This window comes from Vanellus vanellus, assembly GCF_965231255.1.
Source record: "Vanellus vanellus genome assembly, chromosome: 1".
Classification (NCBI taxonomy): Eukaryota; Metazoa; Chordata; class Aves; order Charadriiformes; family Charadriidae; genus Vanellus; species Vanellus vanellus.
Genome location: NC_138905.1, coordinates 115,585,612 through 115,610,708, shown reverse-complemented (window position 1 = coordinate 115,610,708; position 25,097 = coordinate 115,585,612). Strand labels below are relative to the sequence as shown.

The 25,097-nt window shown below is 43.5% G+C and overlaps 1 protein-coding gene across 2 annotated transcripts in view; it reads left to right on the top strand.

The window, feature by feature from the left end:
* Positions 1–15,253, top strand: part of LOC309680852 (amyloid-beta precursor protein) — a 230,914-nt gene extending 215,661 nt beyond the window's left edge. For both annotated transcript variants that reach the window (XM_082494603.1, XM_082494602.1), the window contains 3 exons: positions 3,180–3,280; positions 6,552–6,698; positions 13,977–15,253. In XM_082494603.1, coding sequence (XP_082350729.1) covers positions 3,180–3,280; positions 6,552–6,698; positions 13,977–14,078 — 350 coding nt within the window. In that variant the 3' untranslated portion in view covers positions 14,079–15,253. The remainder of the gene's footprint in view (positions 1–3,179; positions 3,281–6,551; positions 6,699–13,976) is intronic.
* The last annotated feature ends 9,844 nt before the right edge of the window (positions 15,254–25,097 follow it).

The window sequence follows — 25,097 nt, the reverse complement described above, 5'->3', positions numbered from 1 at the left end:
TCGGTTGTCTCTTCCAGTCTGAATACTCCTGATTTGTCTAGTCCTTCTTGTACAGAAACCATTCCATACCAGTGATAGTCTGTGTCTCCCTGCATTGCATCTTTTCTAGTTCTTCTGCCTTCATTTGAGGTGGAGTTACCAGAATGGATAGCCAGATTTAAAATGAGGATGCATCATTTATACAGTGGTGTAACAATGTTTTCTTTTTTTCTCTATTCCTTCATAATTACTCCTAGCTTTCGCTTTGCCTTTTTGACTGCTACTGAGCCAACTGCCCACAGAGAGTTATCCACAGTGGCTGCAAGGTCTCTGTCCTGGGTGGAACAGAGCTAATTTAGAGCCTATTGTTGTGTATGTATAGTTAGGGCTGCGTTATCCCTGTGAGCACCACTTTACATTGTATTAACATTGAATACCATTTCCCTTTTATTGTGCACTCAGAATTTGCAATATCCTTCTGCAGTTCCTTGCAGCTGGTTTTATTTTGACTATCCCCTTTTCCTTTTAATTTTTGTCAATAAACTTTGTCACGTCACTATTCACTCCCTTATCCAGATCACTTTACAAAAAGCACAGCACAGATCCTTGTGGAACCCTGCTGGTAACCTTCCTCCATTGTGAAAAATGGCTGTGTATCTACAACTTCATTTCCTATCTTTTAATCGGTTATCAAAAGTCGTGTAGGACTTTCCCTCTTAATCCTTGCCATCTTAGCTCCTGCCAGAGCTTCGATCGGGGACCTTCTCAAAGGCTTTTTGGAAATCCAGATTCGCTCCAAGCCAAATCACTGTTTCCCGTGTGCTTCCTAACTCTTCCAGTGTCCTCTACAAGGTTCGGGAGGCAGGACTTCCCTCAACAAAAGACAAGTTGATTCTTCGTGGATGTATCTCATAGATGTATTGGATACGTTCTAATCGATATTTATAGCTTCAGTGAATTTGCCAGCTGCAGCAGCAGGGTCGTGCAGTTCCCCAAGCCCATGCACTGGGGAAGTTTCCACACGGTGCTTTTCCCAGCGTGTCTAGGGGGCAGCAAGTGTGGCCGTGGACAGTGGCAAGCAGCTGGGAGCCAGCCGTCTCTTCAGCCACTACAGCTGTGGGCAGCCAACCCAGGTTCTGGGAAAGCCCCTTCCCCCCAGCTATTTAATCTATGTGAAGCACATAGATTCCGTTGTTGGGTTTTTCGCCCTCTTCTTTTAATCCTAAAAACAAAAAGGTGGGGCAGTTGAAGAAGCATCTCTGTGCCAGATACACATTCTCATTTTCCTCGCTTCCCATTGATGCAGGTATGGGGGCTATTTTGACATGATGCGCAAAGGAGAGTAAATTGTATTCTTATTTTAGTTTGGAAAACTAACCATAGCTGCTTCAAGGATAGAAAGTTAAACCTCTTTTTGGGTACCATGTGGGTTTTATTTCCTTCATCTCCATTTCCTCCTGCATTCCATTGACTGAACATCATGGTTTGTTTTCAGACTGCAATTCCTTAGGTACTTTATAGTTCTTGCATTTAGAAATGATCTCTCATATATAAATGTCATAATATACTTGTGTCAGTACTGTAATGTGGCATCAAAAATGAGATGCTTAATAAAGAAATTTGAGATATTTTATGTGCTTTATTCCTTAAAAAGAAGACACTAAGGTAGAATTCATGGGTCAGTCAGACTGTTCAAGAAAATAACCATAAATACTTTACTGCATGAAGATGATTCTTGTTCTCTCCTTTGCATGATTTACTGTGAAAAGAAAGATCAGAATCTTAGAATGGAATTGTCTGTACAGTCCAGAGAAGTTCTTGGGAAGGTCTGTTCTTGCTGATTCATAATACAAAAATAAATCAGCATTTAAAGAAAAAAGAAATTGCACATTCAATGGCAATAAAAGGGCAATAATTCTTGCATTGAGTGCTACTTTAGACTGTGGAGCTCATTGGCACATGGAAGTCTTCAAAAATTTATTGAGAGTCCAGAGAAACGGTGGAGGACAAGAACAGTCAGTAGCATTGAGACTTATAGAAGAGGTTCTTCCTCTGCATCAGAGCTTGAGGTCAGCCCAAAATACTAAGAATCAGAATGAAGGCTTGGAAAGAGGAGCTGGAGCGATAAAATGCTCGGATAAATATAGACAAGGAATATGAACCAGTTTGTTCTTGTCACATTAGATAGGGTGAGGAAATAACTTCTCGTAAACACCATGCTTCTGCAGTGTTTGTACCTCCAAGAAATATAAAGATCAGTCAGTCAGTGTTGAGACGGAAAATAACCAGCTACATGAATACCCATATGTTCTCTATAAGCCAGAGCCAGCTTTTCAGGACAAAACATTCATAGATACGCATATAGGATGCACTGCTTAGCTGTTGTAAGTCTGGCTCATTGTCCTAAGGCTATTATCTTGGAGGAAATCCTGGCCTTCTTTCCAGTTAGACAAGTGCAACATCTCCACTTTGCACCCAAAAGGGGAGAACAGGACTGCAAACTATCTACAATTAAAATCACCGCAAGCTTTGCTTACTTGCTTTACAGTATGTTTCTAATCAAGGAGGACAGCTGTCATCTCTCAGGCAGAAGTCAAGACTTGAATCATATTAATTCTGAGCACTCTGAAATCTGAAACCAAATAAGAACTTCACAGATATTTTAATTACCCTTATTTGTGCATGTTTGTGCAAAAGGTACAGACTCACAGGAAGCAAGAAAATATAATATCTGGGGTTTCCCACCTCAAACCACAGGTAGGTGTTTTTTCCTCACAGCAGCCTGAGCTTAGGGAGGAGGAAGATTTCAGCCTAAACACCAAATTTTCTTGACATTGCTAAAGAAGCTGTCAGAGCAGATCTGTCTGCATCCTGTGAGCCAATTCAGGAGTCTGCTGTTGGTCCCTCACAGCTTAGTTCTTCTGGCGTTTCATGCTGAAAGCCTTTGAAGCTTGTACCAGCATAGCTGCAGTGGATTAAGGAACGTTTAACAGAGGAGAAATTTTACCAGCTCATTCTGTGTCACCTCAGTGGGACTGAAACATGAGATGAACCTCACATTCTTCCCAGTTCCCATTCCCGTTGCGTCACACCTCCTCCACGTGAATGATACCATTGCCTTCTGCTCTCGTAATGGTGGAGGTAAGCAGAGCACAATTGAGTTGATGACTTTAATGAATTGTCATTGCGGTGCAATGCAGGTTCCGGGTTGACCAATGTTAAAACAGAAGAGATATCTGAAGTGAAGATGGATGCGGAGTTCCGGCATGACTCAGGATATGAAGTTCATCATCAAAAGCTGGTGAGTAAACAAACAATGCTTTCCACAGGAGTGTTTTGAGTTGCTGATTCAGTCTTGAAGTAGTGGGTCAATTATGGCCATGTTTCCCTGAGTGCTGTGGATAGTGAAAGTGCCGACAAAAAGTTTTCACGTGAACAGATTATGATTTTTCTGGTTCTCTCTTAAATAAGAGTAAACCTGGAATAATTTCAGCAGAGAGGATGGAATACCATCAAGTCTCACACAAGAGGAAATTCTGACAGTTCCTGCCCTTGCACTGCCATGTCACTGAATGTGGTCATATGGGCAATACTTGTCCCAGAGTCCATCTGTCATGGTCATATAACTAAAGAAAAGGGATACAGAGGAAGGAAAATGCTAAGTAAGTTTAAAAAATTAAAAAAAAATAAAGTTTGATGGAGACATGCAGCATGGTGCAGCAAGAAATAGAGTGATGCCAGACAGGAGCAGGTTGCCCAGGGATGTTGTGGCTGCCCCATCCCTGGAGGTGTTCAAGGCCAGGCTGGATGGGGCTTTGAGCAACCTGGTCTAGCAAGAGGTGTCCCTGTCCATAGCAGGGGGGTTAGAACCAGATGATCTTTAAGGTCCCTTCCAACTCTAACCATTCTATGATATCAGGAATAGATTCCTTTTCTGTCAAAACAGATGGAGGTAGTGCATTAAGGAGGCTGAACTCCATGGAGCATAATCTTTCGCAAGGTAGCCTGCTTGGGATAAGAGGAGATTCTGTACTGGCCTTAATTTTAATTTGTACTTGGTTGTATCTGTGTTTTGCTCCTTAAGATATATTAAATTATTAACAGGTAAAGGGCAGGTAGGAGCAAAATATTGTTCCCCGCTTGAACTGCTGCTTATGAACACAAAAATAACAACCAAAAGCAGTGTAAGTAAGAACAAGCGTCTTCTAAAAGCTTTTTTCAGTCCCTTAATAAGTAATGAAGAACCCATGCAGCAGTGTTGACTATAAACCTTTTCTGCTTCCTCTTTTGTAAAGGTATATTACATGATGAGATTTCGGTTCCGTGACTTTCAATATCCTGATATTAAACTTGAAAGCTTTTTTCTTAATATATTCTTAAAGCTAAGTAGTGCTGAAAATTAAAATTAACATGGGACTCAAATTTGCATTTGAACTAGGCAATCACTGCATGAAAAGATATTCTGCCATCTCTTTGATGCCGAGAACTGAGAATTCCCAGTTTGATGAGCTAATCCAAAATGCATTAGCACTAATTTGGGAAATTCTGACATGCTTAGCTCAGATGGGTTAAACATCCTGATGGAGTAAACCCGTGCAAGTTTACTGAAGGGAAGGAACTTGCAAGAATGTGTTTTAGACAGGCGTTATTGGTTCCTGTGTCACATGCACTTCCCAGCAGCAATCTTTAATGTTTAAGTGGCTGCTTGGTGCTGGAAACTACCCTTACCGTGGTGGCTGATAGGGAAAGCATTGCAATCTCTGCACAGGAGTAGTCTGTGTGATGCTTAAAATAGAACCTTTCCAGCTTTTTAAAGCATTTTATGCCATACTTCCTACTAATAGGTACAGCCATTATTTAGAAATTAGTAAGCTGTCCTCTAGGTTATCTTTTCAATTGAGACTGAGCAAAGAGTCTGATATTGCTGAGAAGGTGCCGGACTGATGCCTTACAGGGCATTGCTTGTTTACCGCATGCCATATCCTAGCTGATGCCCTTCTCCATTAGCTTTAATTCAAAAGCAGTAAGCAGAAAATACTTTCATCTGTGCGTTTCCTTCTCCTGTGCCCTGGTAGGATTTACTGCAACAGTCTCCGTAGGATATTGCTTTGAGTTCAGCTGTGCGTTGTATTTTACACTCAAACGTCTGAATTGAGCTGAAATTGCAGTTATTTTCCCCTTTATGGGTGTTCACGTTTTAACTGTACCTTAAGTTATGGCTCAGACTGCCTAAGGCCTCCCTCTGTTGCACTTGTATATTAGCTGGGGCATTTCACAGTGCTCTGAAATAGTATGGTAACAGAATTTCAGTCCTGGGCAGGTAAAATTGCCAGAAGAAATTATTACTTCACATGATTTTATGCCGACGCTGTCCATTGTGTGTACTTTCTAGTCAATTCTTAACTTTGTTTAAACACATTTCTTGCTTATGACTAGGAAGAATATAAATATTTATATTGCATGCTTTAATACCTCTCCCAGGAAGACTGTGTTTCTTAAAGAGTGCAAATGTTATACAGCTCATTATAAGTCTCAGCTGGTTTCCCGCTTCCCTCTACATTTTTGTTAAATACTTGTCAAAGTATTTAGTCTTTCAGAGTGAGGTAGTCTTACAATTCTGTGAATGTAATTTATTCTCTAATCCTTTTTGCCCTTTTCGGTTAAAAATAATAATAATAAAAGCCCGCTATTGACAAGCGGACAAAAGGTTTGTAAAATATGCATAGATGTAAAATAATCCAGCGTATTCCTTGAATACAAAGCAGGACAGTGAAAACAATCACCCGCTTTTCATACCTGCTTCTGTTGCTAAAAGCCAATCTTACTAAATGCATAGTAAAGCATCTTGCTGTCCCGGGATTTGCCTTATCGGTACATATAATTCAAGTGGATCTTCTCTGTTTTTTCACAACTGTTACATTTTCTAGGTCACACATGAGTATTGTTGTCATGCAGGTACAACTCGTTCTCCCTTTACCCTGCAAAATCCTGGTCCATCCCTTGGTGGGCACGTAAATCAGCATGTGCCTGTTTTTTGGACTGTTGTCTCTTCGGTGTGAGAATTTTCTCCCAGCTGTTGGTGTGCACGTTTCACTGTTGTCCTACAGATCTTCACCGCTCCTTATCGAAGAGATGCAACAGACGTGGTCCAAACAAACCGCACAGATGTAGATTTATGAACGTTTCCATGATTAGCATTCTAAAAATACAGAAAACTGTATGCTCACTGCTTACTCCTCTACAAGCTTATCAGTCATTTTGCAATTAACTTGAATCACTTACCCAAGAAAAAAAAAAAGCTACTATCCAAGACCCATATGAAGCAGAGACATGGAGATGAGTCTTCCCCTTAGCCACAGCACTGCTGCACCACAGGCAGTACAGATTTCCCAAATTGCTCTTCTCCAATTATGAGAGCTTTGTGGTACAGCGATCTAGTTTTGAATAATTAGGGTGACATGAAATGCTGCTTAATTACTGATACTTCAATAGGCTTTATATTGCTGTGGCAGCTAGACAGGTTAGCCAAATACTCAGTGAACTTTTCATCTTCCTTTATTTTTCTTTTGTAGGTGTTCTTTGCTGAAGATGTGGGTTCAAATAAAGGTGCCATCATTGGACTAATGGTGGGAGGTGTTGTCATAGCAACAGTGATTGTCATTACTTTGGTGATGCTGAAGAAGAAGCAGTACACATCTATTCATCATGGGGTTGTGGAGGTAAGAAAAGACTACTAAGCATAACTGCTGTTACATGTACAACACAGTCAACAGGCTGCTCTATAAATATATTTACAAAGGAAGAAACCATGCTTTTGGCTAGCCTAATGTTCAGAGTTGGAGGGGTTGTATCTGGCAGAGTAGAATCAAATTGCCTTATTTTGTAAATGCAGACACAATATAAACCACGTTAAGTTGGGTGTAAAACCCTAAGAATGTCTTCCGGAACTATCCCAGACCAATCACCTCATAATGTGAAAGTTCATTTTACAGGAAATTTAACAGTAGCCAATAAGCAGATACTGCAAAAGAGGAAAACTCTGGTTTTATTGTTGTTGGGAATGCACATACACGGATTTCTTTCTTTAGCTTGCAAATAAACATTTGAGGCAGGTCTTCTGTGTATTTTGCTGCATGCTGCAAGGATTTTCCCTATACAGATACTTTATTACTTTTTGTTCTCTAAACAAGATTTTCTTTTGCCACCAATGGCCTTTGATTTATGACTAATCTGAAACTTAATAGATTTGAGAAACAAATAATATATGAGACTCTTATATGGGATTTTCAAGATGAAAACCCTTGTCTTTTCCTAATCTACCAAGTAAATTTGTGGTCAGTTTACAGTAATTTAGAATACCTCATCTGTTACTTGGATATACAAAAGAATCTCTGTAAACAGAAAAACTTCATTATGAGAACTGGAAGGGGGTTCATGTAACCTTTTCCCCCCTTGTATATTGATATCTAGTTTGCTGTGTGAGTGCTTTGTGCATAGTGCTTACATTAGCCCGCGCTTGAAACTTTTATATGGTTTTGCCTTCACAAACTGATATTTTAAATTTTTGGTTGAAACTAAGTCTTTTTCAAGTCCACAGTTATGTTGGTTTCGCCTTGAGTCAAATGAACCTTGCTTTGGTCTTGCTGGAGGCATACATGCTTCCTCATGCATGTAATTCCACCATCTAGGGCAGTGAAGGGTCTTAAAAATATTTGAGGAAGCCTTTGTCTTAAGCCTGTGCTTGTGTGTCCCTACGTCTGTGCTGTGGTTGCCCACATGGTTTCCAAAGAGACTTGGTCAGAAAAGCACCAATGGTTTGAGGTGAGATTTGAGCAGACAGCAAGCCATGCCGAATTTGGACTGAGAAGCAGAAAACAGTGAGGAAGAATCTCAGCTTTAGCTTTCCATATGAAGGTTTCCAGCCCATTTTGTAGAAAACTGAAACAGGTTTTAGTTTTAAACCGCCTAGTTGATAGCTGCTGCCAACAGTTGTGCAACCTGAGACCCTCCTTTGTCTGAATTTGGCGATAACAGACTAGTCCAAGGAGGCTTGCTAGGTTAAAGCCCCGAATCAGACATTGATTGTGGACATACTGTTATGGCAGTACAACCTTAAAATTTCAGGTGGGCTTCACCTGATCAAATGCTGTGGCAAAGGTAATCCTGGATTCCTACGAGCTTTCTTCAGTGACAGTGAACTTGGAAACGTTGGACTAGGAAAAAACATGCACAAGCTGAACAAGTAATTTATGTCAAAATGACAGCTTCACTTCGGAAATAAAAAATTTTGCAGATAAAACCGTAAAGCTATAGCATGCGGCTCTACCAAGAATATTAGTCAATTTATAGTACCACACTGTAGATGCTGTCGCCTTGTAGATTGGCTGCACTGTGTCTGGCATTGGCAAGCACGTTTCCTTATGCTGTCAGACTTGCTCTGTGGTCTTGGCAGACTGCATAGCCTCACTGTCTGAGCTTCCTGCAAGAAAGGCATAACATCTATTTTTGTCCTAAGTTGATGAAAATTTTTTAGGATGCGCTTTGGAGAAAAAAAAATGCACCCGAAGATCCATATACGATTGATGTTTAATAATAAAATGTCATCAAAATTAAGCTGTTCCATTCTAAAGAGGATTAATTTATTTAGCAACAGTGTACCTTTAATGTGCTGAGCACAAAATGCATGAAAGAGCAAAATCACTTGATATAAAAATAACTGTGCATCAGCTCTAGGTTGGCTGAGTATATTTGAACAAATCTTGCCACCTGTTTGTTGCGTGTCAGAAGTTACTGTGAGAATTTAATTCTGTGATAATGGATGCGAGATGACAAAAAAGGTCCTGTTCCACCTGTATTCTTATCTTCCAAAAAGTCAACTCTGACTGTAGTACTTTCTCTCATTTCACTATTTCTTTAACAAAAGACATTATTAAAAATCCTGTTAGCCTTTTTTTGAGGCTCTGAGGAGGAATATACTTGTCCCACTTAGAAAAAGTGTCATCATCATTTTCTTCCATGTCTGAGAATAGAAATGTTTCAAAGTGGTTCAGCCTCTCCAGGAGCAGGACTGCCATAGTTAAGTAAGTAACTGACCGAGTGATTGAAAATGATTTATTGTATGTGCACATAGGAGCTCCAGCAAACATTTTGAAAGTGTTTTTTGCTGGTGATGCCACCCCAGCTGTCTGCAGGAGGTTTCTTCCTCCGTGAAAGCAGGTGGCAAAAGAGAGGTTCTCGCCTCTCCTGTGCTCCAGACTGCAGCTGACTGTCTCAACTCCGCCTCTTTCAGGTTCTCCTCATTGAAGCTCATTTGCTTTCTGTTATAGAGGCAGGACCTCCAGCAGGAGCATGTGGGGAGAGGCAACAAGGGGAGGGCTCACAGCAGTAGCAAAGAAGCCATTAAAATTGCTGTAGTACTCTCCGAAGTCCATCTCTCAAAGTCCGATCTGCAGGTGTATGTTAGGCAGCATTCATTTGCCATTCTTTAAACAACAGTGTTGTGTTCGGTGCATCTCTGAGGGCTGCCAGCACCTCCTGTCTGGGCTTTTGATCTGCCCCACATGTCTAGAGGCAGCATATGAATTTTTCTGCAGCATTACCATCTTCCTGAGCCCACATTAGGGTTTTCTGTGTGAAAGATCCATAGGCTGGAGCAGAAGGGGATAGATGGACAGACAGTCTCAAAAGAGGTTATGTACCTGACTGAGCTGTTTTCTCAAGAGACATCACGTCGTAGAAAAGAGAAGCATCTAGACTGCTTCTCAGCAGCACCAGAGTACCCACACCTCTTACATGCTGCGTTCAACTTCTGCCACCTCTGTAACGGGTGAAAAAAGCTTCTTAAAATGGTAAAGGGCTTTAGGGATTTACTGACAAGGAGATAATCGGGTTCAAGGCATGTCGTTTGGCAGAGCAATACCTAGGACAGAGGTTGTAAGGAACGAGAGGAAGAGTTTGGCAGAGTCAAAATGGGTAAAAGTGAGTAGAAGAAAAGACATTCAGGATGAGCGATAGTGCACGTAGGTCGGTGGTGAGATGGATTACCCTGCGGCAGACAGCTACAGGAAGGAGAGGAAGTACCACTAGTCATTTTAAAGGCTGAAGGGGAAATTTAAAAAAAAAAAAAAAAAAATTGACTAAGACTGCAAGTAGGAGCCTCAATAAATCCCTTTCATCTGTAAATACCATATTTCAGAAGTTATTGGACTGTCACTATAAACTAGTTTTATCAAAGTGAGACTTTTTAATATGGAATATTGTGCAAGGTGTTAAAAATTCAGTCTGATTTTACTGTCCTTTCTCATATTTTTTTTCCTAATCTCTTTCTCCTCCCTGATTTTCATCCAAGTTCCTCTGGTTTCTTGTCAATTCTTTAGTCTCTTCTGCCTTACACTTTCTTTGATTCTTTTTTATTTATGTTGTTGTCTTACTCTTTTTCTTTCCCACAAGCAGGTTATGCTGTGTGCTTATCACATCTCCTAGTCCCGAATAAGAAGTGCTGAGTGGGAGGCTTAAGCTAAAACGGGTGACAGAGTTCAATACAGTGTTGTTTGCAGCTTAAATATGAAGAAGTATGGCACAGGTTCTGGTATACCCCTCCTTTGCACCCCAGCCCAGTGTGGGGAGCCTCCTAGAAGATGCCTAGATGCTCTCGGGCATGTACTGGTACATAGAGACCCCCAATTCCTCAACCCGAGAGCTTCATATTGCACTTTAATTTCATGCTAGAAGAGAATCTGTTGGTGGGTTTAGTTGTGAATTGTGAGGCTGTCACTTCTTGATTTAGAGAAGCACCCATATACTCCTGTAGTGTGGTGTTATGGTGCACAAGAACCGGGGCTGACTTGATGCTACAGCAGCGCCCTCAAGAATGAAAGGAAGGGTGGCTTTTCCTCTGCGCTTGCTTTGTATTCCTATTTTCTGTGACTGCTGAAAATGCCAAAGGAACACTCTCCATTTTCCCTACTTTGTTCTTCTCTTCCCTTCCCAGCCACGTTAGCCACCACTTTAGCAGCAGCAGATGGCATACGGCAACATTGTCACAATGGAAGTAGCTGACACTGTTAAATTTGCACGGTCCTCGGGGCGCAGGCATAAGGCCTTTTACGTGTTTGTACAAAACCTATGTGGAGTGGATTTGTTAGGCCCTACTGTTGTTCCACTGATTACATACATCAAAAACAAGCGCTCTGCCGAACGGCAATAGGATCGAGGAACTGTCAAGAGTTGATTCGGTGCATATCCTCCCTGCGGAGGCAGAAGTTGGCAACCCCTGGAGAAAGGACAGGTAAAGCAGCAGGAGGCAACCCAGCCCCTGGAGATACTTGCGGAGATGAGCGCTGTGCGTTGTGGCAGCTCTCGCTGCCTCTCTCTCACCCAGCCCCACCGCTGCCCTCGCTGCTGGCTGTAGGTGAGACTTGGGCCGCAGGCACAGACGAGCCTTTAAAATGCAGGCGCACGGTTGTACGCTGGCTGCTGAGCATGTTGTTGTACAGAAATGTCTCGGGGATTTGGGTGTAGAGGTTGAAGAGGAGACGGGCTGTGAAATTCCCAGAGGTTCTCCTGTCCTTGATGGATCAAAAAGATTGCTGACAGCCGAGCTGGCACTCACCACTCACGTGGGCTGGCCAGGGGAAGCTTGCATCCTTCAGTAGAAAAGAAGTTGTTTCTTTTGTCACTTCTGGAGAGGGAGGAGGGCACAGAAAGAAAAACACTATTTTTTTTCCTGCCCCCTGATTTCTGAAACGAGGGAAATCTGGAAAGAGCAGCTTAAAGCAAGAGCGCCATCACCCTAAACAGGATCTCACTGCCTGAGACCATTTTGCAGGAGGTAAAGAAATTAGATGGATTTGGGGTTTGTTGCGTAAGAGGATTACTCCATTCAAATGCAACTTGGGGGGGCGGGAAACAAACCAAAGAGAGAAAGACAGCCTTTGAATGGCAGTATTTTAACAGCAAAAAGGCCAAGTTATATTGCAGAATCAGAAACACAGGGAGTACCGTGTTAGCTCAGCCCAGGAATCCTTTCTGCGGGGCATCCTCTTCCCTGCCGGCAGGAGTCAAGGCTGGAAGGCTCAGGAATCCCAGCTATGGGAAAGTTTCACAATAGCTTGCGAGCAAAAGCAGTACATGATCCTTAAAGTTGGGTATTTCACAAAAATGTGCAAGTATTGCATAAGAAAAAGATTTGATGGAAGATACAGTTTTGACTGAAAATGCAATTTGAGAGTTGGAACATCAACGAGGAGATTTAGAAGGGGCACAGATATGAAAACAGATCAGAGTTGGGGTTAGCAGTTCATCTAAGCAGTCCAATACACGTGCCACAGAGAGGACTATTTCTTCTCTTAAGTAACGAAAAAAAAAAAGAACATGAAGACCAGAGACGGCTCTGAGAGGAGCTATTTTCCAGTTGGTACCATGGGAAAGGTGGTGCTGTGATATAACCTACCCCAGTAAAAGAACGGCTGCAAAAATAAGCTAAGCTGTGTGCATTTGTCCCAAACGTGGAGGAACATAACTTTAATCTTTCTCCAGGATATCAGGTTAACAACTTAGCGAAGGTCACAGTCTGTCCTCACTAAGCTGAGTTATTTCCAGTATTGTAGAGTAGATTTAAAATGAGTATCAGCCTTAAGTACTTCTCCTTTGCTTTTTTTATTGGCAGGTTAGAGTAAGTTAGCCTGCTATATACGGCTTCTTGAGACAATACACTTTCCGTTATCCAAAAGGCTATTTCTATGCTAAAGGTAAATGGCTGGTTTTCCTAAAGGTCACAACTTAGAGGAAGCCACAGGAAAATGTTCATACCTAATAGCATAGAGTCTTAGGCACCTTCCTGCTTTAAAATTTTTGACAATGTAAATTTCACTTTTTGCTTTCTCTCTTAAGGGCTGTCAAAACACTAGATATATCTGATATCAAATGAAACAGCCGACAAGCCGCCTTTCTTAGCTCTGCTTTCATATGTTGTCACTAAACTGAACAAAATTTGACCTCGTACCCAGAGCAGTTCTGTTTCCGTGAGTGCAATGGGACTTTTTGCTCACCTTGTGCCTTGCTACTCTGGTGTTTCCTTGCTACCCTCATTTGATTTTTTCCAATTAATTTTTCTTGGTTTTGAGACCACAGCATCTGCAACAGATCTGGGAGCATGATATAGAGGGAGGGCAGCCTCAAGCCACTTCCTTTGGCTTTTTAGTCAGCTTTTTGTTTTCTTTTGAGATCCAGTTGATCCCAAGTACAGATACTCATATGTATCCGGGGAGGGGAACCTAATAATGGGGGCCTAGTGGGGATATGCAAAATATATCCCCTTCTTTTTGTTTGTGGAGTTGCATGTTTTCTGAGCCAGGCAACAAAACCCAGGTAGTGCTGAGTTTGATCAGCTGGTTTAGAAGCCCTGCAGCAAAAAAAAAAAAAAAAGAGTTGCAGAATTGTTCCTGTTGCCTCATCTTCTTGTGCATATTACTTTGTCTAAAAAGTGAACCATGAGTGTCCAAGCTGGAAGGGCCATCTCTTGCACGTTGCTCTTTGAAGCTGTTTGCTGCCTTCTGATGTATTGCTGGGTGCAGTGCCGTCTTGTTGATGTTGTTCGTGAGGCCACTTACAGTCCTGCATAACTTGGAGAGAAGAGTGTTCAGAATCAGTTGTCTCTTCGGACAATGTTGTAGCCTCCAGGTACTGGGTTTGATGCTGTGTTTAGTGGAGAAGTATCCCTATTACTTCCCGGCCACCTTTATTTTAGACTTTCTTAGGAGATTTGGACTGAGCTTGGGACCTAACTTGCCTTTCATTAAAAAAAAAAAAAAAAAAGGGGGGGGTAGGGGCAGGGAAGAACCTGTCAAACAAACTCTGTCTTGTGTATCGGAGAATGCTTTCTCCCTGAATGCACAGGAGAGGGTACAAAGTATGTTGGATGGCTGTAAAGTGGGGAAACATGGAGTATGCTGTGAATTAAATGAGAATCTGACCCTGGTTGTTTCTTCTCACGGCAGGTGGACGCTGCAGTGACACCAGAGGAGCGCCACCTTTCCAAGATGCAGCAAAATGGCTACGAAAATCCCACCTACAAGTTCTTTGAACAGATGCAGAACTAGGACACCACAGCAGCCTCATGAGTTGGACAGCAGAATGATTGCTTCACTGCCCATCGGTGTTCAGCTATAGAATAATGTGGAAAGAAAGAAAAACACTCTGTTTTATTATTTACTCATTCTCGCCTTTTGACAGCTGTGCTGTAACACAAGTAGATGCCTGAACTTGAATTAATAAAATCAGTAATGTATTTTCTCTCTCTTTCTCTTTACATTTCAGTCTTTACACTACATTATTAATGAATGTTTTTTGTGTACTGTAAAGAGGTTAGCTGTATTTAACTAGTGCATGGATAGATTCTCTTTCCCAATTATTTATCATGTAGCTCCTTAGCCAGTTGTATATTATTCTTGTGATTTGTGACAAAAATTAAGTCCTAATTGAAATATGCTTTAAGAATTGATGGGGGATGCTTTCTGTGTCTGTGGGGTTTAGCTGCTTCTCTTTGCTGAGCATTTTTTTCTGATCACTATGCATTTTAAAGTAAAACAACATTTTTTAAAAAGTATTCCAGATGACTTATTGAAATTCTTTTCCTCTGCAGCTGCATTTTATTGTACAGATTGTTGCTCCTGCTGTATTAGTGACGTAGAAATCATGGGAATACACATTCGTTTCTTTGTGCCTGTTTTATGTGCACACTTTAGGCATTGAAAGGTAAACTTTATTTTCTTTTCCATGTATCTTTTTGATCTTAAAAAAAAAAATATTAAAAAGAATCCCTGTTAATTGTGAGCACTTCTGGGCGGGAAGAGTGCCTGCTGGTCGAAAATTAACGGGGATCCTCTGCAGGATGATTGTACAGAACCATTGCTTATGAATTGATAGCTTTCTACACTGTGTTACATAAATAAATTAAGAAAAAAACGTTTGGGCAAGAGTTTTCTTTGGAGGCAGAAAACAAATATTTCTGCAAGCCACTTAAACAGAAAACATGGATGTTCACACTGAGAGAGGGTTGGGAAGGGATATTCCTACAAGGATCACGGCACTTGCAGTCGGACCAGAGCGGAAAGAAGGCGGCAGCAAGGCAGGGTGGGAATGAGGGGCGCCAGCTTTGGCACATCTGCCCCTCTAAGACGTCATCTCTTTTTTTTTCTTCTCGCTTTCTTTCTTTCTTTCTTCCTTTCAGTTTGTATAATAGTGTTTTAATGTAAATAAATACATTCCTGGAGGAGCCCTGTTGTGGTGGTGTGTTTCTGTGCCGACCAGCCGCCCTCACTCGTGCAGAGGAGCGCGCCAGCAATGACCAACCTCCTGCCTCCCCGCCTGTCCCCAGGAGCGACTTGCTGGCAAGCTCTTCTCTCGCCACCACTGCTCTTCTGCTGTCCGCTTCCCGGTGAGATCAATGCCCTGCGATGGTGACGTGCCTCCTCGGTGAGAACCAAGAGGAGCCTCCCAGGCTGCAAGACCATCCAGCCCGGTACTGCGGCATGACAGTGGGTGCCCAGGAAGGGTAAAACAGTACCACCAGTAATTTTTTCCCAAAAGCTGATCTTCAGGGTGGCCTCTGTACCCAGCTTATAGCAAGGACCCCTCATGGAGCTTGGAGATCAGTTGATGGAGCTAAAAATGGGGTTATGAAGTAAAACGAGAGGTGCGTGTTGCATGAAAAAGAAAGCTAATCACTGTTCCTTTGTAGCAACCAGATGAAATAAAGCAGGACTGAGGAAGGCGAGCTAGGAGCAGAATAAAGACGGCAAGATAAATGTCTGGGGAAAGCTTCTTGCTAACTCATTGTATCTGCAAGCTGCAGCAGCCTCTTCTCCGGCACTGCCTGTGGCGTTTGCCTCCACAGCAAGATGGAGCGTGGCTGCAGCAGGGCCACACTGCACTGCCCAGGGGAGCAGGGGAGTCATTCCGGACCTCATCTAAGACAAGACTTCAGTTTCCAGCCCTGTTGCTCTGATTTGTCCCTCTTCCCCATCCATGACCTTCCACAAAACCTCACCTGCTCAGCCAATTTGCCTGCTGCCCGGGGCCGCAGCCATGCTGGCCGGCTGAGCAGGAGGTGTGATCATTCCATGAGGGGACAGCAGGGGCAGGTAGTTTCCCAAGCCGCCTGCCAGGATGCTGAAGAGACACCTGCTACTCTGGACCAGTAGCAGGGAAAACTGTGGAGCTTGCCATTGCCTGTCACTAACTGAGTGTTTATTGCCCTTGCTCTCCCATCCTCGCTATATCAAGGGAATTCAGCGCAAGGGACCGGAGCCTCGTAGGTCCTGGAGTGCCAGTCTTTTATAAAGAATTTATAGAACCTCCCTGGAGGATTTACCACCTCTGGTTTTAAAGCTGGACTCTTCAGGCCAGAACGACGGGTGGTGGGCAGAGGCCTTCAGGCCTAAAATTGCTCCACAAGAACCAAAAAGGTTCTGTTTCATAAATATTTGGGGTTAGGCTGGTGTCTGTGTATGTCTTGTTATATAGGTCACACACAACCCCTAGAAAGAAATACATAAGACTCCCTTCTGTGCGCATGTCCAGTATTGTAGAAAAAGATTCAGCTTTTGGGGGAAGGCAGGTTGTAATTCAATGTAGTGCAGTCTCATTAAAGGAGAATTATCAAAATTCCTTTTAGGAGGAGCTGGAGTATTCCATAAAGTATAGAGGGCCACCAGCCTTTAGAGCAAATCCCATTTATAATATCATAATCCCATGCAATCCCAGTTATAGAAAAACACAATTACTTGGAAGAGTAATTCCCAGACAGTCGAACTTCCTGGTGTGGGGTTATTTGTCCAGTGAGACATTGGTGCTGCTCTTGCTACTCATGAACCAACTCTTCATTAATTGCTCGGTTTTGCACACTCATTAAGCGATCATTTTTTTACGATTGCCTCCACATAGGTGCACCCCTGAAAGAAAGGCAGTAACTGCACACCATGACGTGCACGTAAAGCACAGGAGGTGAAGAAAAGTTTCTGAAAGTTCAAGGCAAACACTGCTAAGGCTGCTGCAACCCCAAAAGCTGCCCAGCCATTTATCACAGCTCCCAGGTAACTGTGGCAGCGTCCTGCCCGTCTCTAGCCATGCAAGCTCCTTATTGTGAAAAGATTGTATTAGGAGTGAACAAAAACATGTTGACAGGCTCATAAAATAGCAAAGCTGACAGAGGACAGTTGCTAAGCGCCTCGCTTCCAAGTGCAGGATTGATTGGGCATCAGCCACTTCAGCAATAAACTGAGCGGGGCGGTTACATGCAGCTACGGACTGGAAACAAAATTCCGCTCCCCAGCCTTGAGGAAATTACTCTTAGGGGGAAGAGAAAAATAAAATAAAAGTATCCCTGGCTGTTGAGGTGATACATTTAATGGGAAAAGTTTTCTAGCCTGAGTCATTTTGACAGAATAGTGTTAGGGAGTGCTCACACCGCAGGTCCACCAGCTGAGCTGGTGAGGGTGGTCCCTGGTGAGAGGGAGCAGTGCCAGGCAGGGATGAGGGTCACCCCAACCTCCTCGGCTGTTCGCACACCCACTGGCTTTTGAAGATGCTGGCAGTCCCTCTCTTGGTTTGCACAGACCCACTCAGATTAGCGAGTACCAGGTGCAAGGTGAACGTTATCAGGCACATGCTAGATGAGCCACCCTAAAAAACATGCGTATACATCTCACACTCTGGGTTCAGTACCTGCCTCTTGCTAAATTAGGTTCTCCAGCTACAGGGTGGTCTAGGAAAAGCAAGCCAAGGCCTGGTGTTGCCCTTGTAGAGAACATCTTGCAGTGGCTGTGTTTTCCATTAGGTCTGTCACGAACCTCGCACAGCTCCAAAGTCTCCATCCTCATTATATCTGCACTTACCAAAGCAATTTTAAGGCCATAGCTGTGTGGCCAAATGGCTCATTTTTATTTTTTAAACTAATGGATTTTGTGGGTGGTGGGTAAGCTGCTGTTAAAATGCCTCCAGGCAGCAAGATTGAAAATATCCTAATGACATATGAGAACAGATTACAAATAATGCTGTGTGCAGTGTCCTGGTTGCATTCCTCTGCAATTTTTCCACCACTGGGAAAGTGAGAGTCTCAATTCTGTCAGGCCAGGATGTCTCCTCTCTCTTGCTGCTTTCCAGTAACTCTCTCTCTTCCACCTTCTTCCAAGAAGAAGCAAGCACTAAATCTTCCCTGGAGCCTTCTACAGTCCTGGGAAACTTATTTGGCTGACTATACAGAAAAATCTTTTAAGGTTCCAAATATAAGTATTGGGATTTGTATAGAGGTAATAAAATATTCTGGATTTCATGTGATTCTTAGTTAAAACAGAGTTGAATTTGGACGCTGAAATAGAGAACGAGTCTCTATCTATGCCTCCTGGGTTTGTAACCCAATTTCTCTAGGGTAGCTCAGTGGAGAAAAGCATCCACGCCAACTTCAGACAGGTTATCAACTAGATCAAAAGGTAGACATTCCTCTTTTAAAATGTTGCTAGTAAAAAAAAGAAAGAGAGAGAGAGGGAAAAAAAATAGCTGGCACAGGGCAGACTCCCCTCAGCAGGGGCTGACCAGCACCTGCAGGAAGCAGATCCTTGAAATAGCAGTGACGCTGCTGCTGGTCCAAAACAGGACATGGTAATTACGGCTATTTTGAGTCCCTGATCACCACACCAGGTCCATCTAACTACGCCTAAGCACTGCTTCAGGCTATAGCTCCGGAGAGCATTTCAAGTGCGGGATCTTTTTTCTGTTTCATTAGGGTGAGGGGTCGGGAGAAAGGGACAAAGTCCTATTTATGCCATATACTGCTTCTCTAGAAAGGGTTTACGAAAAAAGCCCTGCACCCCTCCAGCCTTTGCACAGAGGTGGGACCAAACCCAAGCTGTGGCAAGTGGTGCTCCCTGCCAGGCTGGCAGGAGGGAAGCGAGCTCCAGACATGTAGTACAATTTCCAGAGCCCTTTGGAAAGATCTATTTTTATGACATTTTTGCACGCAAAGAAGCCATCTGGACCTTGGGGAGGGGGCTGTACCCGCTGTGGGTGGTGCGGGTTGGCCCTGGGGCAGTGGGCCATGGAGGCCTTCAGCCTGGTGGCTCTGGCATGTGGCTGGTGCAGTCAGTCGCTTGTCGCTGTGTTACAATGGCAGCACAGTGGTAGCTGCTCACCAGGAATGGGCACTGCCTGCCATGAGGCTCCCAGCCCCCATGAAGCCCCTGGAACTGCAGGCCCCGGGCACCCCTCTGAGGGCTGCCTGGAGGGCGGACGCTTAACCCTGTGCTTCCACCTGCCGTGCGGCTGTGCCGGCCCACACCGGCCATGCTGAATACACTGCTCCTTCGCTTGGTTCAGAGTTGCAGCTGCGGGTAGCTGCAATGTCCAGGCAACACAGGGATGCACCGCCATGGCAGGCTAGCTGGGATCCAGACCCGTAATGACAAGTTTGACGTTACGATGCCGTATCAGCAGTAGCAAGGGCTGGAGTCTTGCTCCATGTCTTATATGCGTGCTGCCTGGTGACCACCTGGAGGGACTCTGCTGATTGTCACCATAAGGGCCGGATCTGGAGGGCTGAACCATGGCCAAACTGGCTTTAGCACCTGGGGAGCCATTATGGAGCCCCTGGTCTGCTGCCAGTGCTCTCTGGCACAGGACCACAAAAGGTGATCGTCACCTGCCTTGCAGGTGTGATCATTAGAAACACCTTATTTGCCACGGAATAAAGTCCCCCCAGAGCTGACATAAACAATGAGCAACAGAAGACTAAGCTGCAATTAGCCCAGTCTTTTTTAAAATATCATTTGTACCCATTACCTATACAGAGTGTTGTAATATGGTTTGTCTTTTGTTTTTCTGGCACAGAAAACCTGCACTGCCAAGGCACTTGGCTGATTTTGGCAATAGTGTTGCTAGAAAATCTGCCATGAAAGTCTGTGGGCTGCCAAAATTCAGTAGCCAGAAGAGTTTAAGAGTCAACAGCCTGCGTTTTGCGAAGCCTAAATTTTACATGATTGATTGGTACCAAAAAAAGTATATAAAAGCCAGATATAGAGAATTAAACTCTCTATTCAATGCCCCAGAATAGGTGTTATCCTTAAAAGCCTCCATAAATGAAGGGGACATCAGGAGGAGCAAGCTGATGACAGGCAGCAAAGAAGAGCTGCTTTCCTTCAAGGAGAGCTGGTCAAACCTCCCTCTGCTGCTTGCCAAGCCCTGAAGCCCGGTTTTGGCCTGATCCAGAGAGAGTGTCAGGGCATCCTCTATCAAATCTGTTGACACTGGGGCACAGTAAAGGTTCATGTGCCCACAGAGAGTGGAGCGACTGAGCATCTTCCGAGAGGAGGAAACACCTGGACCCACAAAAAGATATCATCCCAATCCCACTTATGATCTGTAGTTTATCCAGAAAACAACCAACACCCCCACCCCTCTTCAATGCATAATCAGTGCCCTCAGCAGGGACCAGAGGACATCTCCCAAAGGCTTTAGGACCCACCAATGGAGGCTCGAAGTAGAGAGAGAAAAGTCCAATTTGCACTGCATAGCGCTGGCATGACCAAGGCGGTCCTCATCCAACCCAGAGGAGAACAGAAAGAATAAGTAACAGCAGAAAGACACAAATGGATACACAGTGTCAGAACATAGGTCCACCTCAGCCCAGCATCCTGTTTCCCATGGTAACCAAAAACAAAGGCTGGAAAGAAGAGTGTAGGAGCACAGCAAGCTTGTAGTGCTGCTTTCTGTGGATATTCTTCATGCCTTACATAAAATTGTGGCTCTGAGAATCTGCCTGACCCAGAGATAGTGGTTTGGTATTTAACTTCCCTGAGTAAAGGTCTTTTCCACAACCTGCCTAGCCATTCTTAAGCCAACATACATTTTAGCATCCTCTGACAGCCTAAGTATGTGTGAAGAACCACCTCTTTTTGCTTGTTTTCGGCCTTCCACATAGTAATTATATTTGATACTCCCTAGTTCTTGTACTGAAAGAAGCACTGAGGAACTGATCTCTACTTACCCTTTCGGTACTGGTAGAGATTTCTTAGATATCCGCTGTGTTCTTCCCCAGTGGTCTCTTTTTGTCAGGACTCCTTGAAGGGTGCTCGTGACTGAGTGGACGGTAGCTGGTGCAAACCTCGGGGAACGTTTAACGACCACAACACTTGGTCCAGATAGGCACATCTAGAACATGGCAGTGCAAGACGGGACTCCGACGGGATGCAGGCGTATAAGCTCTCTTCATTATAGAGATACCACAGCAGAGTGTGTCTAGCCAAGATAATTGCTACTGCCTTTGGCCTGTGTTGACATTTTAATGCAGAATCACATTTGTGACACAGAATCATTAGAATAAAACCCAGCACTTGTAGGCAAGCGACATGTCTGAGAATAAACTCTCTTTAATTTGGCTGAACATATACCAGTCCCACCAGAGGACTGAATCGTCATTCTGAGCATGACTTTGATCAAATAATATCATGCTTAAACATAATGGTTAAACAACATAATGCAAATAAGAATGATAATTTTGCAGATTCCTCAGAACTCCCACCTTCTCTAGCCTTCTGGCAATATTAAAGAATTGGGATTCAGTATGATTTCAGTTGAAGTTGCTACTGAGCTTGTGGCTAAAGCTAAACCATGTAAATGCAGACTGAAGGTGGCTTCAGCTTTCAGATCTGAACTCCGGGCTCCCTTGAAGTAAAGCCACATAAATCCTGTCCTGGGAAGATGCCTGTGGTTTTACACCACTGCTCCTGGGGCAGAAGAGGTACAATGAAGCAATGAGACCAGGCACTGCCCACCTCTCACCACCACATGCAGGTAGATGTGCTAAGGAAGCAAGGAGTTTCCTTCCCGTCTTTCCTGAAGTGCAGACTCAGCCCCATGCCCACCTACCAACTTGGTCCATCACTATTTTCTAGTGGTAAGCCCAATGGCAGGAGCCTTCCTCAGCATGTAGGACGTAAGAGGGCTCAAGTCCTCAGCTGCAGAGGTTTCAGAAGTATTTTCTCATTTATCCCAGCACAGCAGCCTGCCTACACAGTGAGATGGCTGTTCAGCACTGGGAGGAGTCTCTTGTGCTCAGCTTGTGCCATCTTAAAACGTCAAGTTAACTGAGCCTGGGAGAAAAAAGAGCCTAAGAAAGTTTCCGTAAAGCAGTCATGAAGGGTGGTTCGTTTTTTTTTCCATCCAGGTGGGGGAAGTTGTGGAGTTCTGTGTTAAAAATCAGTTCAATATACAATAAACAAAGGGCAAAAACCTCAACTGTATTTTATGAGCAGAAGATTAAACCTTGCACAGTTTCTGGAAGGAGGAGACATACAAACCCACTTTCTAGGGAGGATTTATTGCCCTACTTTAAGAGGAAGCAGAGACAGAGCTCTGAAGCCCTGAGGACATGGAATAAACACACATCCTCAGTTTTTCTTGCTGGTTTTCTCTAGGGGGCTTTCCAGTCATTAACCTGACTGTAAGACCTCATCTGAGGCTTGGAAATCAAACATGTTAAAAAAAAAAAAACCACAGCTTTTATGTACATCAGTCTTCTATTGATCTGTGTAAAATCATGAGCCCTGGCATATGGTTTTTATAGCCGCATGTGAGAGCAGTAACAAGTTTAGTTGAGAGAAGGAGCATTCTGCAGCATTAGCAGCCCTATGTATTCAAAACATGTGCTTGAGCAATGCACGATCCTGCGACTTCAATATATTATGCATTCTTATCTGCCTCCCGATTTCAGGACCTTGACGGTATCCTCATATCTTACTTCCAAACATTGGGCTGCGGTCGCGTGGACTACAGCCTGCTTGGCATGCTGTGGTCGAAGCGCAAGGTGAGATACTTGTGTGATTAGTCCAGCCCACCTTCAGCCTGAATGAAATCCATAATGCTGCTGAGACTGACACAGAGCAAAAGATCATACTGCCCTTTTGTGATTATAAAAATGCCCTTTAAAAAAAATACCCAGCACTGCCATAGCATGTTTGTGAAAGCAAGCAATTTTGTCAGAAATCTTACCAAGTTAGCATACCTAAAATACATACTTGTACTTGTTCAAAATGCAATGCCTGTATGCAGGCAAGACACTAAGATCAGGGTTTAGACTCAGAAGTGAACACGAAGATTCACTTTTTCCCCAGTAAACTCTTTCTTAGCCCAACAGTATGCAAAACACAAATAACAGCTAATACCTCATCAAACAATCTCTCTTTCAGGCTGGGAAGGAAGACAGAAAATGCTACTATTATTTCTATTTTGAAATAATTGCGAGCTCTTTGAGGTCCGCAGTTCTGTAGCTTTATAACACAAGATTTTCATTAACATAAACTTTTATATTTAAAAGTTTAAATTTAAATACAAAACTCAGGAAATATTTTAAGTCAAAAGCCATAATAAAAATAGGCCTCTATCACAGAATTGACTACATTAAGAATACACACTTGTATATGCATCTCTGTGAACCTGTAATTACAATAAACACTAAATATATACGCACAGTGCAGGCAAGTCAGTGCTAGCTGAATGGCATTTTAAATGCCTCCATATGCTTTTGACTAAACTACTTTGTGCATGTCCACAATGAAGTCCTCAACATTTTGCTACTGCATAATGTTTCCTTCAGTTTTATAGTGCTGCAGACTATTACACAGCTCAAGAACAAGCTCTGACTCCGTTAACACAAACCCATGGATTTGTTTATAAGTCTGCTCTGATTATTTTCTTCCAACCTGGCTGCAGACTGCATAAACTGTAAACTCTTTGAAAGTGTCTTTTTTTAATCTGCTTTAATGGCACTTAGCTGAAGGAAACTCTGGTCCAAAATCTGTGCTTCTTCAGTAATAAATAATTAAACCTCAATAAGCACTGTTAGCCTTTCCTTATCTGTGAGCAAAGGTCTTAATTAGTTTAAAAGCGGGTGAGATATTTTCTCTGTAAACATGCAATATTTCTCATTTTGTACTGCTTCTAGCTTGGGAGCATTCAGCTCAGGGCTTTGTGAAAGTGGGGAACTCATAGGTCTCGATATTGCAAAAGAAATGCGAGTTCTTCTAGGGTTGAATTAAACAGAGCTGTTCAAGCAACTGGAAAAGAGAACAGGGGAACCATGAAATATAAAAGCTGTTCTGCAGGCAGTGAGTGCTGAGATGCATAGGAAACTTCTTGCTGCTGCTGCTTTTGATGAAGAGAAAGCTGGTGTGACATCTGGCTCAGCCTACCTTAGCAATTAATGCAGTGTAATAACTGTGGATCTGCTGATCAAAGCATTTGGTCCTGAGGCGTCTCACGTCCCCATTACGACCCAAATTCAAGGTGTTTATTTCAGAGTATCTATAATCCAGCCTCCAGGGCTAAACAATTCGACTGCATGTACGGTCTGGCACTTTCAGAAGCCCACCAAGCCCTACCTCACTCACTAGAAGGCCACCCCTTCTAGAAAGTACCACGCTGTCCTTTCGTCTGTCTCCTGTTAATGTGTCACTGCCCACATCAGTTTGTACACACATCATCTCCCTTTTAAGACTTAACAACAGAAAAACTCTATTTCTGTCTTTCCTTGTGCTGGTCCTGAGTGGCACCACGAAGTCGGCTTCTCCGTCTGCCTTCCTGCTCGTGTTTGGACAGTGTGACCTGTAAAGTGCTGTGGGCAGAAGGTGGGAGCCTAATCCTGTGGTGGTACTGGGAGGACACCTGATGTCTGTTGTCCTGGGCTGTTTTTTTCCCAAAGGTTGAGGATGGCAGGATTTCCTCCTGAGTGGCCACCGTGCTTGAATTCCTCTGCCCAAGTCTGACCAGGGCCTTGGGGACATATGGGGCTGAATCACCCTTGGGGTACCTGGCAAACATCTAGCTTCTGGATGCAAGTGGCCACAGTCAAGACCATCAGCTGTGAGTGGATGCTGGTGCTCCGTGTCACCCTTTGGGAGCTCACCCCTGGAGTCAGAAGTGGAGCTACTGCCCTGGGTTGTCTCACCATGCAAGTCCTGCCAGTCAGCCATTACCCAGTTTGGGGTGGGCAAGACTGCCAGGGTAAGGTGGTGATCAATGTCTGTGAGATAGTCCTCCAGGCTCACTCCTTTGAGCAGTGCAAGTGGGAG